The sequence below is a fragment of the Strigops habroptila genome, chromosome 14 (genome assembly GCF_004027225.2).
Source record: "Strigops habroptila isolate Jane chromosome 14, bStrHab1.2.pri, whole genome shotgun sequence".
NCBI lineage: Eukaryota > Metazoa > Chordata > Aves > Psittaciformes > Psittacidae > Strigops > Strigops habroptila.
Genome location: NC_044290.2, coordinates 10,400,583 through 10,418,196, shown reverse-complemented (window position 1 = coordinate 10,418,196; position 17,614 = coordinate 10,400,583). Strand labels below are relative to the sequence as shown.

Genomic DNA, 17,614 nt, shown 5'->3' with positions numbered 1-17,614 from the left:
GAAAACACACTAGAGGAGAGGTACGGAGATGTCCTTCCTCCCGGGCTGGCTTATGCTGGTGTGCTGAGTTTGACTGGGATAGAGTTAATTTTTTTCACAGTAGCTGGTATGGGGCTGTGTTTTGTATTTGTGCTGGAAGCAGTGCTGATAACACAGGGATGTTTTAGTTACTGCTGAGCAGCGCTTACACAGAGTCAAGGCCTTCCTGCTCTCATCCCACCAGCAAAGAGGCTGAGGGTACACAAGGAGCTGTGTGGGAACACAGCCAGGACAGCTGACCCCAACAGACCCAAGGGATATCCCACACCATATGATGTCGTACTCAGCATATAAAGTTGGGGAAGAAGAAGGAGGGATGTGCAGAGTGATGATGTTTGTCTTCCCTCTGTTAGGTGTGATGGAGCCTTGCTTACCTGGGATGGCTGAACACCTGCTTGTCAATGGGAAGTGGCGAATGAACTCCTTGTTTTCCTTTGCTCATGTGCAAGGCTTTTGCTTTCCCTATTAAATTGTCTTTATCTCAACCCATGAGTTATCTCACTTTTACCCATCCAATTCTCTCCTCCATCCCACTGTGGGGCTCAATTGCCGGCTGGGGTTAAACTGGGACCTGGGAGAAGGAGCCACAGCTGAAATCAGTCCCAGCGTCCATATGCTGCCACGAGATCACACACGTATCCCTCAGACAGTCCATAGAAGCCTTCAGTGGCACCAATTTCACTGTAAAATATTTGCATGTTTTCAATTAGTATTTCACCCGGGCAGGCCCACGAGGCTCTTTGCAATACTGAGGCTGTGTGTAATGGATGCGTTATATCCTGCTCCTAAGCATTGCCTGGCGGGCCAGGAAAACACTGGGATCACAAGAGTTAAGGACTGGGGGGCTGGGAATTAATTGACATCTTCCATCTTCGTATGATCTCAGGTGGATACTTTATTTTTTTGTCTGAGGAGGTTTATTTTCCTCCAGATTGATTGGATGAATTGTGTTCCCAGAGATCAGAGAGTTCAGATGGCAGAGGATCCTCTTACCAGAAGATGAAAGCCAATATAATCAACTGCACAACTTCAAAACATGCAGCTTGTTCTTGTTGGCTGCGCCTAAGTTTTCCCTGCAGAGAAGCTGTCGACAATGATTTGATATCAATCCAGTAACAATCCCTGGTTTCTAATAATAATTTGCACTTCAGTAGAAATGTTCATGTGAGGCTCTGAGAACATTTAGCAGATGGTCATTAGTGAAGCTCCCCAGTTCTCCTGCAAGGAAGAGATAACAATTATTAGCCTTGTTTTACAGATGGTGACACTGAGGTGAGGCACTGAAAGGTGAAATAACTCTCCTAATTTTCCATAATGAGCCAGTGGCAACAGATCTATGAATGAAACCCAGGCATCCTGCTGCGATTACTCCACAAACCCTATATCCTTATCTCTTACAGGAAAACGTGGTCAAAGAGGTGAGCCTGGAAAGCAAAAAGCAAATGGTTCAAAGGCAGGATTCATGACACATTTCTGGAAATAAGGAATTAGGTCTGGGTCAATAAATAACTGGAAAACCAGGGGGACGCAATCTGAGAGGCATGTGAAATGAGGATGGATGGAAAAGAAAGAAGATAATGGAAGGGAGGGGAAGGAAAACAGAGTAGCTCTGACTGTTTATTTCCACTCTTGGTTTCAATCAGTGTTGTAAAATTAAAGGTTAGGGCTCTGAAAGAAAGAAGAAAGCGAGCTTGATCTGCTCCCGTGGGGTACGGCTGATGGGTGAGGCTTCAAAGGCGGATGGCCGATAACACAACCCTCCTCTTTGTCACCCTGCATCAGTGTCAGCTGTGGTGCTGCCAAGGGACATCAGCCATGTGCTGGGTACCACAGAGTCCTGCCTCTCCCTGGGCAGGGCAGGGAAACAAGGCTGGAGCTCTTGGGAATGCCGGCTCTGCCCAACAGCATCCGCATGCTATCAACCACCAAGAACCCCAGGTGCTGGCCAGGATAGAGAGCATTCCTGCTGCTTCCCGGAGCCGGCAGGAGGTCAGCCACCGAGCTGGAGGTGCATGGACGGGCACTGCGGGAACTAATTTTAGCTTTCACTTACACTGTCTTTTCCTTTCTCACCCAAAACGTCTGGGCTGCTAATAGTGATGGACTGGCTGATACTACAAACCACCCCGCTAACATCACACATGCGACGAGGGGAACGCAGCCCAGCTAAGCTGGCCCAGCAGCGGAGTTTATAAAACAGCCAAATGGAAGCCAAAAGACTTGAGTTTAATCCCTCCAGTTAAGTCATCTAGATTCCTTCTCGCCACCAGCCATCTGATCTCAATCAACAAATCTTGGCCTTCATCTCCTAACCTAGCCAAGAGTTGCAATGCTGAAGCCTGAAGTAATCTGCATGCAAAATGCTTTAGTAATGATTCCTTCAAGAGGGATTTTATTATTATTATTATTATTATTATCATTATCATTATTATAATTTCCCAAAAGCACATTATGTGAAAGTGGAAGGCAAACAAGAGGTGTCTTACTAATATTTGCCATTACTAATTTGTTAGCATTCTGTAATGGTCTTTCATTTCATTTCAATATCTGTAGTTAATAGAAGCATATTGAAAGAGACCTATTAACGTGAATACGTTAAAACCAATAATTGGGTATTAAAATGGGATGCTTTTTTAGGACTGAAACCACTTCCAATTTGGCTATTCCTCTCATAACATTAGTAGGAATTGGCAAGCAAATGAAACAGAATTAAATAGCTGTATTTTTAACATTGGTAAACTACATCACCCCCTAGATGCAATGTATTCTTCGCAATATATTGTTTTCAGCATCATGCCATGCACTTCCTCCACCGGAGAGCCAGAACTGTAACCAAAAGGGTATTGGAATGCTAATACGTCGCTTTGTACCAGGAAACACCAGGGTGATTTGAGAGAGCAGAAGTGATGTCTGCATTGGCAAGATCAAAGAGGCAGTTTGAAAAGCCATAGCCATGAATATATACATGGCTGCTGCTATTGCAGGTGCTCCTGAGGGGCACAGAGAGCTTGCTGGGCTGGCATGGAAATTGGGATGGGGATTTTGGAGTGCTTCATTAGGCATATTTGCATTTTGGAAGCAAATATTGCTGCACACACAGCACGGATCCTAAATGAGAGGAGGAAAGAGAAGACCAAGGAGGGAAGCACTGCGCTGCTGGGACTGGGCTAACTATGATAGTGTTTTTCATGATACAGAGCAGCTCATGACAAGGAAGAGTGTATGTCACCTCAGATACTCTTATCCATGCCCATCTTATCAAACCTAATTGCTAAGTTTCATGTGCCTTGTAGCAGCCACAAGGGAATCACACAACAGTGGAGCCAACCTGAGGAGCAAGAGCTGTATATGAACATTTTCATATACATGAACATTTTCATATACTGTGACCTGAAGGAAAATCCTGTGGTTTCCTCAGATCCTTGGGCCATAGTTGTGGATATGTGTCACCATGGAGAGGTATGAGGAAAATGCCATTTGTGAGGCCAAAGTGTGCCCCAGTAAATGTCACAAATCAAAGTTGGGTTCTAGATATTCAAGGCTATCTTTAGCAAGAAGAGTTGTGAAAGACGTCTCTCTCCCATTGTATAATCTCTAACGACTGCAAATCCCTTAGCATTTGATTTCTCCTTATTATTTCTTTCCAATTTCAGCAAGCACCACCAATACAGAAAACAAGGACACATTCAGTGGATGAAGTACTTTCCACAAGGGCAGGGATATTGCTCTTTGAGTGCTACTCGTTATGCCAGAGGATTGCTCTTGTGCCATATGAAGAGAAAATAATCCACAAAATCATGTGTGTGTTCACAGGGGCACAACCACCAGGAAAAGGCATTTCGGCAGCCACCTCTTTCTAGCTTTGAGGGTTTCAAAAAGCCTCTAGTAGCAAATTTATCACTATTATTAGTACAGAAACGCCAAGGAAATCACCTTGTCTTGCATGGGTGCAAGGCCAAAAGGCAGGAGTTCCTGCCTCACAAATGCTTCAGTTTCTGCAAAACGGCTCTTCTCCTTCTTTTAACTCCATTCCATGAGACTGCTGCTGTTAAAAGGTATCTGGGACTTTGTTCCAGCTTAACCTGCATTTCCCTTAGAGGAAGTGTTACCTTTGCTGGTGGTTCAGGGTGGATTCAGACGGGTGCCTGCAACTTCTGAGAACCCATTGCCAGCCCAACATTGGCCCTACAAGTCACCTCCAGTGCAGGAAAGTAACCTGAAGAAGGACCACACAAAAGATATGCTTTAGGCTGGACATGCTTAAACATTGTCTTGTGCAGGGCTGGAGTTCCTGTTCGGCTGGGAGGACCTCAGCTTCCACTCTTCCTCACTGCAGTGTGATGTTAGCTGTGACAAGGCAGGCCATTATTTTGCTATTTCATTTTCTGCACATATATGAAACACTATATAGCAGGCAGGGAGACAGAGGGAACAAGCTCTGCCATTTCACCAAGTAATTACATTACAAAGCTCAGCACAGTTTACATTACTGTGCCGTGTTCAATCAAACTCTACTCCAGAGGTGCACACGTATCTCCTGACTATTCTGGGGGTTGGCAACTGCTTCAGTTCTCTTACCCCTCTTTATTTTATTGTTAAACTTGGGGGCTTTTAAAACTGATGGGAGGCTGAAGGCAGGAACTGGCGCATTGGAGATGACAACAAAAGAGGCTCCACAGAATTGCTTTTGGCATCTCATGTGCGTTCTGTCTACATCTTATAAATTACTGCTGCGTTTCAGTGATAAAAATAGGTTTGTATTTGGAATTGATTACAGGGAGATAAAGCTCTAATATAAAAATTACCGATGCATAAGCATTCTGAACATACAAGGGTAATTTGATTTGATAAAATGAAAGCATGGCTCTTAATTCCTTGCTTTCAAACAGAACACACATGCACTCACACAGGCACCCCATAGAGCAGATAAAACTTGGGCAGCTGTTTTGCTTAGGATTCCCAGAAATGGTGATGTGTCTCTTGCAACTCTTCTCTATAGACATTTTTACGGCAATCTCCGTATCACCAGCATTCCCATCACTGACGCCGGGTAACATTCCCCTGTAATCTGAAAGCCTTCAGCCCCGGCCACTGCACTTCTTGTGTGCCATAAACATCAATTCCTTTCCTCTGCCTTTACAGGTTATTATATTAAGCGGGCTATTTTCATTTAGTCCATCCCTTAGTGCCTCAGCTCTGCAACTATTGCTTTTCAGCAGAGGGAGCTGATATATTGTTTTCAGCAATTCTAAAGTAAATGGAAGCATAATTTTATTTACATGAGAAAGAGGGAAACAGCGATTCATGTTTCAGTATGACCCCAACCAGGCATGCTTTACTCCAGCAGAATTCTATCTGGCTTAGCCTAATAAATTAAGGGTGAAAATTGGCTTTGCATCATGACAAATGCACAACCTAATAGTTAACCTTTGAAGAAATGCAAGGCTTAATTGCAGATAATAGTGATGGGGCTGGCAGTGGAATCCAGGATTGGATCCAGGACCTGGGGAAAGACAGAGAGAAGCACCACATCTGTTTTCCAGCCTGAGAGCTCAGGGGCCGATGGCTGCACAAACCCCACTGGCTCGCTTTGGCCACATCAGTGCAAGGTGCTGAGTGACCCACTGGGTTTCCATTTGGTGTCAGTGCAACCCCAAGACCCGCACCCCCTGGTGATGCTAAGCATGGACCCTGTGTCCACTTACAGCCCCACATCCATGCTGGAACGCTGCTTTTTGGGGAGGGGGGAAGGAAGCCATCGGCTCTGGTCGCCCTACACCCTGCCAGAGCCACGGCAGGAGCCAGGGCTGGTGCTTTGATGTGGGCTGGATGGGATGTGGCTGTGTCTGCTCCCACCAGCCGAAGCGCAGGAAGAAAAACCAACGGCACAAAGACTGACAATTATTTCTGTGGAGCAGCTTGAGTATTCCTGAGCTTTCACCAACGTACGATAAGCTGTTACGAGTAAGACGAGCCTTAAAAACCTTCCATATGACCAGCAAAAGCAGCACAAAGCATGTCCCCAACAACCGGTTGTATTTCCACTAGTTACACACACGTAGGCTGAGAGCACGTTACTTTTAAATTTCATTTATTTATTTTTGTGTACATTTTCCTTAATTTGACTGACATACCATTGCTATAAAGATGCCCTGCTCTTTGAATATTTAATCCAAGACCACTAGTTCAAGTGTGGTTATGAAAAGTCACGGCAAACATATGACTGGAAAGAGGTGGTTGGTTTTGACTTCCAGGCAGTTGTTTGAAGCGTTTCATAGATGCACACAATATCCAGCAGAACACACGCACACACAGTGCTGAGTTTAAACACACACACACACACACACGCACACGCACATCTGGAAAACGGTTACAGTGGTTGAAGTTTCCAAAAGGTGTACTGTCCCCTTCTCTCAGCAGCAGTGATAAACCTTTGCATATCCTGAGAAATAAAACTGAAGCGTAGTAAAGAAGATTAACTTATTCCATCAACAAGGTTTGGGGCTTTTTTTCAAGTTAAATATGCTCTCCCAATCTAGTTTTTCTTATTCAAATGAAGAGGGTGGAGGGGAAGGACCTGGGGCAGTCGGGGTTAAAGAATACCAGTTCCATTGTTCCACCAATATCCTTAACCCAGTACAACATGGGTACTAAAAGCATCTCATTAACACAACATTAAATAAACATCACACACATGGTCCTACTGTCAGTCTCCTACTATTTATCATCTTCATGGTATGAGGAACGGCTCTGAGATGAATGAAGACAACACAGGTTAAGAGAAGGGTTCAGATGGGGCGGATGTGAAGCCATATGGGCGGGCAGTTGGAGACCACCGAAGTACTCTGGAGCGCAGGGAGGACCCTGTGAGCTTTGCAACATCTGACTAATGGAATTCCACCCGGCTGCAGACAGGAATAGGAGCTTGGAGCGATGTTCATGGCAGCACTGGGAAGCTTTGCCTCCTCACCACTGGCTTTGCACTGCTAGAACCCTGGGCAAAGCCCAAGGGGACCTTAACCAGAACTGACAAGAACCTGGGTGCTATCTCACAAAGATGACAGCACCTCATTTCTTCTAATATACCACTAGTACAGGTTCACATGAACCAGCCAAGGCAGGGAGAGCCTTTCTCAAAGCTCACTATCTCTGGATCAATCTATCAAAGCTACGATTTGGGGTCTTGCTTTAGGCTGTGGGCAGTTTTGATTCTCATGAGGACAGAGTTGCCTCCACAAGGCTAAAAACCAAAAAAAAAAAAAAATGCTGATATTGCATTGTGCTGCCTTTTCTTCTAATGCTCCCTTTTCAGTTCCTCCTGTGGATGATATGAACACCAGTGCTCTTCCCGGTGAGCTCCCCAGTGCCATGTGCTCCCTCACTGCCAGAGGGGTTGTGTGAGGTTACGGACTGCTAAGTAGCAACAGAGGAAACAGGCCAGCAAAGACTTAAGACAACAAAAACAAACACGAAGCAATTAAAAGAAGGATGGGAGATGTGGTCTGATGTCCTTTTGCCAAGAAATAAATATTTTACATTGCCTTTTCCTTATAAAAACACTTGCATTGTGTTTTTTACATCTCCAAAATGGTAGACTCCCTGCACTCACCCATGCACAACACATGCACACACACACACACATACATACACACTAATGCACATACGTTTCCAGCTTTGTAGAGCTACTGGATTTACTTTGAGACAAGTTTCTTGTGCATTTTGACAATTTACTTTGAGACAAGTTATTTGCAAGAAGGCAAAGTTCATGCATGGCTTTGACAGCTCCACTTTCTCATAAATGGTTTTTGAAAAGCAGAAAGCAAATGAGGGCCAAAGCTCCATTTAAAGTTCACCTCAGATGCCTGAAAAGCATTTATACCCACATCCTTCTGAGGTCCCTGGTTTATGAACTTCTAATGAATTCCACATTCTGCTACCCAACATTTCTTATACATAGGGGGAAGAAAAAACAAACCAGAAAACCAATGCAAGCTGTCTGAAAACAGATGCGCCACAGCATCCAGGCTGCCCAGGAAAGTGGTTGAGTCACCATCCCTGGGGGTGTTTAAAAGACGTGTAGATGTGGCACTTAGGGACATGGTTTAGTGGTGGGCTTGGCAGTGCTGGGTGAATGGTTGGACTCGATGATCTTAAGGGTCTTTTCCAACCTAAATGATCTTATAACTCTCTGATTCTTTACCAGAAAGGCTGGGGTGGCTTTTGAAGCAGCAGAGCAGCAAGGCACCTTTGCAAAGAGGAGAAAAAGCACAAAAAGCTGATGGTTTTGAGCCCCAATCCTGCTTGTCTCACACAGGTCACGCTTACAGGATTTCACCTCAATAACTCTTACAGAGCGAGAAGAAGCTATTCATGAGTTGCTCCATCATTTCTGTAGGACTCATATCCTCCGTACCCAGAGCAGACGTGGTCAGAGGGTGCCCAGTTGGCCCTCAGCCCTGCTTCAAAGCAACCCTGGCACCCCGAGTCTCACTGGCTCAAGGGATAAAGGAAAGCTCCATGCAAACTCCATACAGAAAAGCCTGGCATGAGACTTGGACAAACCAAGTTCATCATAACCCAGATTTAATTTTTCAGGTGGAAAATTATCGTTCTCTCAGCATTCCAGTGCACTTTTGGTTAATGGTGGTGTGACACAGAGCATTTTCACCACCTAAACTGAACCCTGACGCAAGTTCCCTCTTGAAGGAACAATTACAACCCAACTGGTGCTTTTCCAATTAAAAACAAGGGTGAGGAGGGTCATTCAGAAGCCTCCAAGATGCTTAAAAGAAAAACTGAAAACCACAATTTTTAAAAGGATTCCTCATCCCTAATTCTAGAGCAAATCAGGTCACTAAAAAAACCCATCTAAATTGCTATAAATATAATTTAAAGTAAGAATTATCCATCTACTGCCATTCGCCATCCCAGCTTTTAGGAGACAGTACAGTGATACCATATGGCTCAAGGGCAGGCTGGGAGATACCTTCGGCACACCTTGGAGAGTACCAGAAATGGATCTATAATAAGTAGCTGGAACAGGAGAAAGAATAATCAGCCTTCCACATATAAGGAAAAACAGAGACTTTCACAGTTATAAAACAAATGATGTTACTGTAAAAAAGTCCTAAAAATAAAGTAAATTAAGGACTTGTATTACAGCAGGTTGGAAAACCTTTCTAACATATTCAAAAGACACAGGTGCTTTGCCTGTGTCGTCTTCAACACCAGCAGACCATTGGGAAGTGGTTCCTTTTCCATTGTACCCATATCTTTTCCACTATTTCTAGCTGACAGTATGTAGAAACACCCCTGTTACAAATTCACCAGCATCTCAAGAAAAACCAGATTTCACACCTTAAGAGAGAAGCTCCAGAAACTTCATCTATTTTGATGCTAAACATGGATCTTTGCCAATAAAACAGCAATTCCTGAAATTGAAGATTTCTGACATTTTTAGACAGTTGTTTTCTTTCCACGAGAAACGACAAGTTTTACTCCAACGCATTTCCAGTTTGCATGAAACTACATTGAGCCGCTTACTCCCAATGTATTGCTATTAAAAAATCAATGGGAAATTCCAACTATTTCGTATGTTGTGACTATTTCCAGCAGCCCCACTGGCATGGTGACAACTGTGCCACTCACTTCACATGGAGGAAACAAAACAGTGGCAAAACTCTGGAAATTCACTTCATACATAGATTATATAGGAAATGTTTGGAGCCAAACCCTGGTTTTGGTGATACCGTGATCTGAACCAGTCTTTTTTCTGCCTGAAGAGCCAGAAGGCCACCAAATGGCATGGCCCATGTTAGATATTTAGGCCCATATTAGATATTTAGGCCCATATTAGATATTCATGCCAGACTTAGAACTAAATCTGGGCTAAATGTGGATGGAGAACTCTGCAGCTGCACCTGTATATGTGAGAATTAGATCCTGACTTCACAGCTATGACGGCAACTGTAATTCATCTTTAAACACACCCTTTTGGCTCTTATGAGGCACTTAATCTGCGTCTCTTCACTCTGGCTGTGTAAATCAAGGACACCTGGCTTTTCCTGACTTTTCACAGTATCCATCCTGAAAGAATCCATACGTCTGAGCTGAGGAATACCAAAGGCTTTCAGATATTGTTCCAGGACACTCTGAGACGCCTGAATGCTCTTTACTAGAGGGGAAAAAGAACCAAGACGTGGCAGACCCTGATATCTCCATCACACAAACCCTGAGGGAACTGCCTCTACCTATGTTTTTGGAGGCCCTGGGCATGCTTGCTGCCAGACTGCTCTCTCCAGCCATCAGATGCTGGCTGCCTCTTACTGTAGCACTTATCTCCATCCGCCTCCTGGCACAGTTTGGTGTGTGCCCTTGCGTGACGGGTCACAGCGTTCTGGAAAGACCATGATCTGATCTCTTTATTTTCTACAAAAGAATAATTATCTGGGGCAAAACCAGACTAAATTAGGATAAACCCTGAGCTGGCCTGAATTATTCCTGTAAGAGAAACCAAACAGGAACTTTCCTCATCGGTCTAGTAATACTTGGGGTGTGTTTTCCCTCTTTATTTAAAAATTACACTATTCCGAGTTTCCTGGATTTAGCTAGGCCCAAAAGCAAAGTCATAGATCAAAATACCCTGAAATAAATGTCTAGGAAGGGTTTTCAGGTCTGGCTAAACCTGTAAGAGCTTTGGAAATTGCCGAAAGACGTCTGATCTTTTGCGATTTCCATCCCTATTTCCAGAGCGTTTAAGACGCTTCCAAGCTTTTCCCAGCTTATCCTCGCAGCACCTCACAGCCGCTGGACTTTTGCCCCGTCATAGAGAAAACTAAGAGCCTTTCGAGGAAGATAGCGCAGCCTGTCCTTGCAGCCTCATTGCCTGCAAGAGTGAGCCTGCCGCAAATCCAGAGCTGCTCCACTTCCAGAAAGGGACTTTTAATGCAAAGAAATGAAGCACTAAAGGAGAAGCTCTTGCTTGAGCTGGATACCTGCAGGACAGCTCGTCCCTGGCTGCGGCTTCCCATTAAGCAGGCACTGGATAACAGACAAGCAGCTCCTTCCTCCCCCAAAACGCTCTGCAGAGCTGGCTGGAGGCCCCTTTCCTTTGCCTTCACTCTGACCAACCGCCTAGAAGAAAGGCTGCTAGTAAAATCCAGACAGTAAAACACAGAACATAAAGGTGACTGAGACGTAAGGTGTCGATGGAGGCGAAGAGCTTTCTAGCAACCCAGGGGTGCACTAAAGGAGGCCATGTAATAAATGTCACGCAGCCAGAATTGCTCCCAGTGGAACAGCACTGCTGGCTGGATAGACCCCTGAAGAATTAATTTATCCCTGTAGCCTGTAAATTAGGTATTTCCACCATTAGGCTAGTTAGAGACCACCTTAAAATGTTTACCCTCTTCTTTTGCAGCTACAGAGGCCTTTCCCATGCTTTCCTCATCGTTTAAGTCAGACCTCTGACTCCCACTGACGAGCTCAGCAGGGGAAGCAGCAATGCACAAGCCACGCAGCAGGCAATGCGTATCAGCTCGCTTGTAGCTTGTCCTTGTGGGTTTCTTTTGAGGTTTAGATTGTGTTTCTCTTGCTGGAAGTGGGGATGAAGTGGCAATCTGGGACTTGTGAGCAAAGCCATCATCTACAGATCTGGGTCTGAAGGAGTACATGGCAAGAGAAAGGGGAGACCGGCTGCTCTCACTTGATCGAGTCTGGCTGTCTCTTCTGCCCTCTCTTTCTGCTCCAGCCTTCCCCACCAACTCCAGGCCTTCCCTTGGCAGAATGGATTAACACCAGCTGCCTGTCAGAGGGGTCATTTTGTCCTTATGCCATTAAAACCACCCTTGCAGTTTACTATGCTCTCTTCAGATTCCTCTTCATTTATACAGCATATGAATCTTTGTGTCCAGACCCCTGGCACCACCAGCTCCTAGCTGTGGTGGACAAACACATAAAAGCTGAGATTCAACTGAGCTTTTTCTGACCCTCTTATTAACAAATTCAACTGCTTTCATGGTGTGGGGTTATGTGAAGGAGCAGCATCCTTTCAACCTGCAACACAGCTCCCTACTGCACAGAAAGTATCTCTTCCAAAGCCACAGTCCAAGAGAGCAAATCTCACTGCACTGCAGAGCTCTGGCCTGCCAGAGTGCACGTCAAATTCCATATTATCCATCTGCTCCAGTAAAGGCTGAGCTGAAATATTAATTAGGAGATCTGATCCCTTCTCACCAGGAACAATCTGGATTTTATAGCACAGGCAGAGGCCAGCGAAGCAGACAAAGCTCTGTGAGACATCCTTTGCTGCAGGTTAACGGCTTTCATGGAAACAACCAACCTGGGGGGAGGACACAGGCTGTAAAACACGTGGACATCTGGTCTCTTTGTCCACCCTTCATCTCCCCCACGCTCAGCCCCCAGCTCCTAAGTGCATGCTCAGAACAGAGAGAGACGACTCCTCTAACATAAACAGCTATAATATGGCAATAAAGATTAATGAGTAAAACTTGCCATTTTATGTATAATCCGTGGGGATTTACAATCATTAATCTTTATTAGTGTGTAATAACTGTTTAGACATTAAGGACAGATTCTCAGCTGGACAAAACTGGCTTTATTCCAGCCAAGCCAATGGAGCAATGCCAGTTTACACCCTCCATGACCCTAGTTCTAAATGAGACCCATCCCCATCTGTAGGAATCATATCACTAACAGTATTTCCCCAACAGCAGGGGCAGACCAGTGAAGGCAACTATTTGTCTTTCTCTGTATCCGAAAAAGAGAGCTGCATGTGTCCAGGAAGCTCAACAATAGACATGTCAATAAACATGAGGAAATTCAATGAAAAAGCAACAGCAACAAAAGGAACCCCAAGGAGCAGGGAAGTGGATGATTTTTGAGGCAAGACTATAAGATCTGGTTTGGCGGGAGTGTAACTAAGAGGAATGTAGCAATCTTTGGCATGCGAAAGAGTGAAAGCACCAAGACGGGCTCCCAGAGATCCTCTAAGAGGAACAAGATGGAAGAGAGAGAAAGAAAAAGAGCATCTTGGCTGGCTTTTCTGAGAGAGGAGTTTGGGGTTTGTTTTTAATAAAGAAGAGGTCTATTAAACAAGGGAGCTGCTGGGAACCTTGTCTGAACTACATCAGACCAGCCACTAAAGCAATGCTGTGTTGACCAACCAGGATTTCCTCTTCCAAAACGTCTAGGAAAGAAGGGAAATGTGCAGGTACACCCTTAGCTTGCAGCAAGCATGGAGAAATCCCAGCTAAGGTGTGCCTTTTCCAAGTAGTGACCCATCAACTGCCTCCTCCATCACACAGGGGAGGCCAGATGCCTCCAGAAATGGTGTTCCCACCTCTTTACCAAGTCAGAAATGCCTCCATCCTTGCCAGTAAACCTGACAAAAGTCAGGAAATACAGTACATAGATACCTCTGTAAAGTTCTGTACACCTGGAGAACACCCAGGAAAGATGGGCATTTCACCCACTGCAGCAGCACGAACCTGGCATTTAAAACCAGTAACTGGCAAATGCTCTCCAACTCCTTTTTCAGGTTTAAGAGACCACTGGGCTCTTGGGGACTGAGAAAACAGCCTTCCTGCCAGTGATACCTCACGAGCTCTAGGAATGGCAGGGCCTCAAGCATCAGGAGGTTGCAGGAACATCAAGAGCTGTATGGTGGAGGAAGAAAGGATGAACATCATGTCCTGGTGGTCCCGCACTGCCTGCCACTGGGATGGACTGTGCATCCTCATGCACAGCTGATAACCACTGCCTGGGGCAGAGCATAGAAGTCCTCCCTGCCTTGCAAATGGCTCACTGTGCTGGAATTCACACATGCAGGTGGTCCAGGGCACAGCTCAGTGCTGAGCTCTGAGCAGCTTTTCTCTCCTCTCTGCTCCCTGGTGCGGTTTTGGTTTGTTTCAGGTTTATGGCATGAGACCTGCTTCTTCTGCAGATTAAACATCCCAGTTCAGGACAATCTAAGACACGGTCCCATGGTGTCTGAAAACAAAAGAGGTTTCTGAAGAACAGCTTTAAGCCTCAACACCTGGGCTGTTCAGGGCGCATGGTTGTTGGGAAAGGTTTAATGTCTCAGGAACATGCCTGTCCTAGGCAACCCTGCGCTCATGTTACAGCCAAGCAAAGTTCTGAGCACTGGCCAAAGGCTTTTCATCTTGACAGAGGTTACAATCAAATGAAAGAGAAGAGAGTCTGAGTTTCATCTTGTAACCCAGCATGTTTTCAGAGCTTTTAAGCACACAGGGTCTCTGGCTCTCGTCCCTGTGCCGAGGCCACCAACACAGGCTTCTCTCTAAGAATACCCTGGGACAGGACAAGCTTTGTGTCCACATGTGCCATGCAGGATGCAGGGACAGACAGACAACCTCTGCATTTCTCTCCTGCCATAACTATCTTCAGCAGAGGTGATCACTGTTTTCATTCACACTGGTCATACAGATTCACGTTTACTCTGGGCTGACACAAATGACTTTTAAAGGAACAAAGTCATGGAGAATCAGGAGGGAAGAGAAGTGATTTGTTGCATGCCCTATTGTAATGTCATTAAAACAAAGGGATTAGATGGCCCAAGCACTGCAAGAGCAAAAAGCATAAAAGAAAGCATTCAGCATGTAGTGTTGAGGCATGTAGGAGTCATTTTAGAGGGTTACATAGCTGCAGACAACACTGACATTAATTTTCTATTGGAAAACGCTGGTGACATTAATGTCTACTATTAATACTGAACTTTGACAGTATCTCATAAATTCAACCTGTCAATTACAATGGCACTGAAATAAAGGTGCTCTGAGGTCAAGGAGATGCGGTGTCCAAATGAGACTTATATTCCCGGAGGAAAGCGGCAAAAACAATCTTTAACAAAAGCATCAGATCCATATGTAGGAAAACCAAAGGGTGGTTTTAAATGTCATGTTTTTCAAAGCGAGAACTGATGCTGGAACCAACTCCATAAACTGCCTGGCTGGACTTTTAGCTGCAGCTGAGGACAATCAATCAAAACAGCTCTCTGAGAAAGCGAGAGAGAGAAAGCACACGCACACACACCATGGAATATGAGAGGGCAGATTATGAGCCATGCGAGGCCTCTGAAAATTACACTGCGAAGTAAAACATCCTTGGGTTTCACCCACCACAAATGTGACCTGAAAGGTTCCCCTCAACACAAAGTGGAATATGGAGCTTATCATTACTGTGGGCCGGGCAGGCTCGTGGCACACAGCTGAGGAAGGGGGACCTCTTCCCCAAAGCCTGCATGACCCGTGAGCAATTCACAGCAAGGAAACCCCTGCACCCTGACTCCTGCATTCCTCCTCAAGCCACCCTGCTCTGCAGCTGAAGGGCATGAGGATCAAGAAATCCCCATGAGCAATGTTCCCATATATCCTTCAATGCCAGCCCCAGGGCAGAGCTGGACTATTCTAGGGTTCACAGCCACCCCTGTGGGCACTGCCAGCCCTGGCCATGGTGTCTGTGTGCACCTCTTCAAAGTGGTCGATATGTCCCTAGCACAAGAGGTACCATCGTTCAGGAAGCCCTGCTCTAAATACTGCCCTCCCCTTCAGCCCTTCCAAGGCTTCTGAAACAGATGCTCAGACTATTCCAGAAGCCTAACCTGCACCAACAGAGACTGGAGCCACTAAACTGGGAGAGAAAGGGCTGGATCCCAGGCTGAACTGAATCCTGCACAATGTAGATATTGCAGAGCAAGGCATGCTTCGAGTTGGGATTTGACTCTGAGAGAGTGCCAAAGCGATGGATGGGGAAGAGAAGCATGTGACGGGGCATGAGGCACACGTGGATGCTCCAGTGCAGCCACACGCACAGGCACTGTCCTTCGTGGGCTGAGGGAAGGAGCCATGGGCAAAGGGAAAGGTCCTCATGGCTGAGTGAGGCAGCTATGCAGGTTTGGCTCAGTCAAACCAGTGTTAATCTGGAGCCAGTGGCCTTGCTCCAGACTCAGCAACACCTTGTGCATGGTCCCCCCTTTCTCTTGACAGTGACCGTGTTACCCAAAAGCAGTCACCTAAAAGCACCCCCTCCCACCCCAACAGTCCCCATGCTCCTGCCCGTGCTAGCAAGACCTGGCCAACAGCAGTGAGCTCCTGGTAGGGTGGGCTGTGGTTTCCCTCCATGGTTTCCAGGCTACAGCTCTATGGAGGACACCTGCAGCGCATGCTGGAGCTCCTGGCTGCCTTCAGCATCCCAACCAGAGCTGGACACAGCCCAAGCCACGGGCCAGCACAGGCTCCAGGGCAGCTCGCTAGCACTCGCAAAGCCTGTGGGCAAGCACAGAGGGATTGCTGCCGATGCAGTGTGAGAGCCCTGGAAACTCGTGCTGAGATACCTCATTTTTCACAGGTGTCATGCTGTGCATGCTGTTATCCCTTCTCATCGGGAGAAGGAGAGACGAACTCCCTTCTAGGCTCAAAGCAGCTTATCCCCAGCCCAAGGGCACTGCAGTGCTCCTGGGCTTGCAGGTGGGGACCAATCACTGCAGCCCCCTCCTCACCTCTGTGCAACTCATCCAACAATCTAGTTTCCTCTGGGATTTTTGTCCCAGACACTATCCCAGCAATGTCCTCACCTCATAACCTGCCTAATAAAGTGGAATAAGTCGGTGGGATGCAGGGCAGGGGCTTTCCCCTTGCAGGAGGCTGACAGTGCACCGCAGGATGGCCAGGATGCACTGGGAAGAGGCAACCTCACGGGATGATGGGGCCTCCCTCCCTTACAGTGATGCTGCCTCACAGCTCGGGTAGCTGAGCTGAGATCCTTGTTTATAATCTCTTTTTATGATGCACATTAAATATTTTCCACAACACAGACACTTCTTCTCTTCTTTCTCCTTTCCTTTGACACCTTTTCACCAGCAAAGCCCTACAACTATCGCTTGCTGTGGCCTCATTTAGCATCATCATCGTCACCACGCATTCATCCTCATATAAAACAGAAATCTATTCCATCAAGCACTTAACATAAATATTAAAATAATGGAAGGGACAAAATATAAATCTACATACAACTTCATGACTACCATAGCACCTATTACCATGACAAAGCAAATTCTGGTTCAGAGGGAAGGGAGAGGGGGACGAGGAGGAAGTTAGGAAGAGGGACTTTGACTGTCATTAAATATGTAAATCACTCTTTAACATGTTTTTTTTGTTGTTGTTGTTTTGTTTTTTGTTTTAAGGTTTCCAACCTTATTAAAATTCATTTCACTACCCAGCTCGTTCTATGTCACTATGGATACCAAAGAACCCTTTTAAAAACTTCGGCGAGGCGGGGGGTTTCTCAGCATAAAAACAAAACACAGCGAAACACGGTGGCTTTCTGTTGGTGCTTCCATGACAAGTCCTGCCACGCGCCCCTCCCCTGCACCCACCAGTCCACAGAAGGGCAATTCATGTACAAGTCCAGTTCTCAGTCTCCCAGGATGAGTTTGACAAAAGAGGCGACGTCTGTCTCTTTGGATTCGTGCAGGGTGAAGAAAGGATGTTGCTGGGAAAGAAAAGAGAGGGGAAAAATAGAAACGATTATTATTCAT

At 45.9% G+C, this 17,614-nt stretch overlaps 1 protein-coding gene across 4 annotated transcripts in view; it reads right to left on the bottom strand.

Moving 5' to 3' along the window:
• Positions 1-914: 914 nt before the first annotated feature.
• Positions 915-17,614, bottom strand: part of MAP2K6 (mitogen-activated protein kinase kinase 6) — a 56,505-nt gene continuing 39,805 nt past the window's right edge. For 2 of the 4 annotated variants that reach the window (XM_030506398.1, XM_030506397.1), the window contains exons 12-13: positions 17,453-17,568; positions 915-1,257 (exon numbers count right to left, since the gene is read on the bottom strand). In XM_030506398.1, the coding sequence (XP_030362258.1) occupies positions 17,491-17,568 (78 nt within the window). In that variant the 3' untranslated portion in view covers positions 915-1,257; positions 17,453-17,490. Of the gene's footprint in view, positions 1,258-6,113; positions 17,569-17,614 lie in introns of those variants that run through there. The other 2 variants (XM_030506396.1, XM_030506399.1) reach the window with 2 other exon arrangements.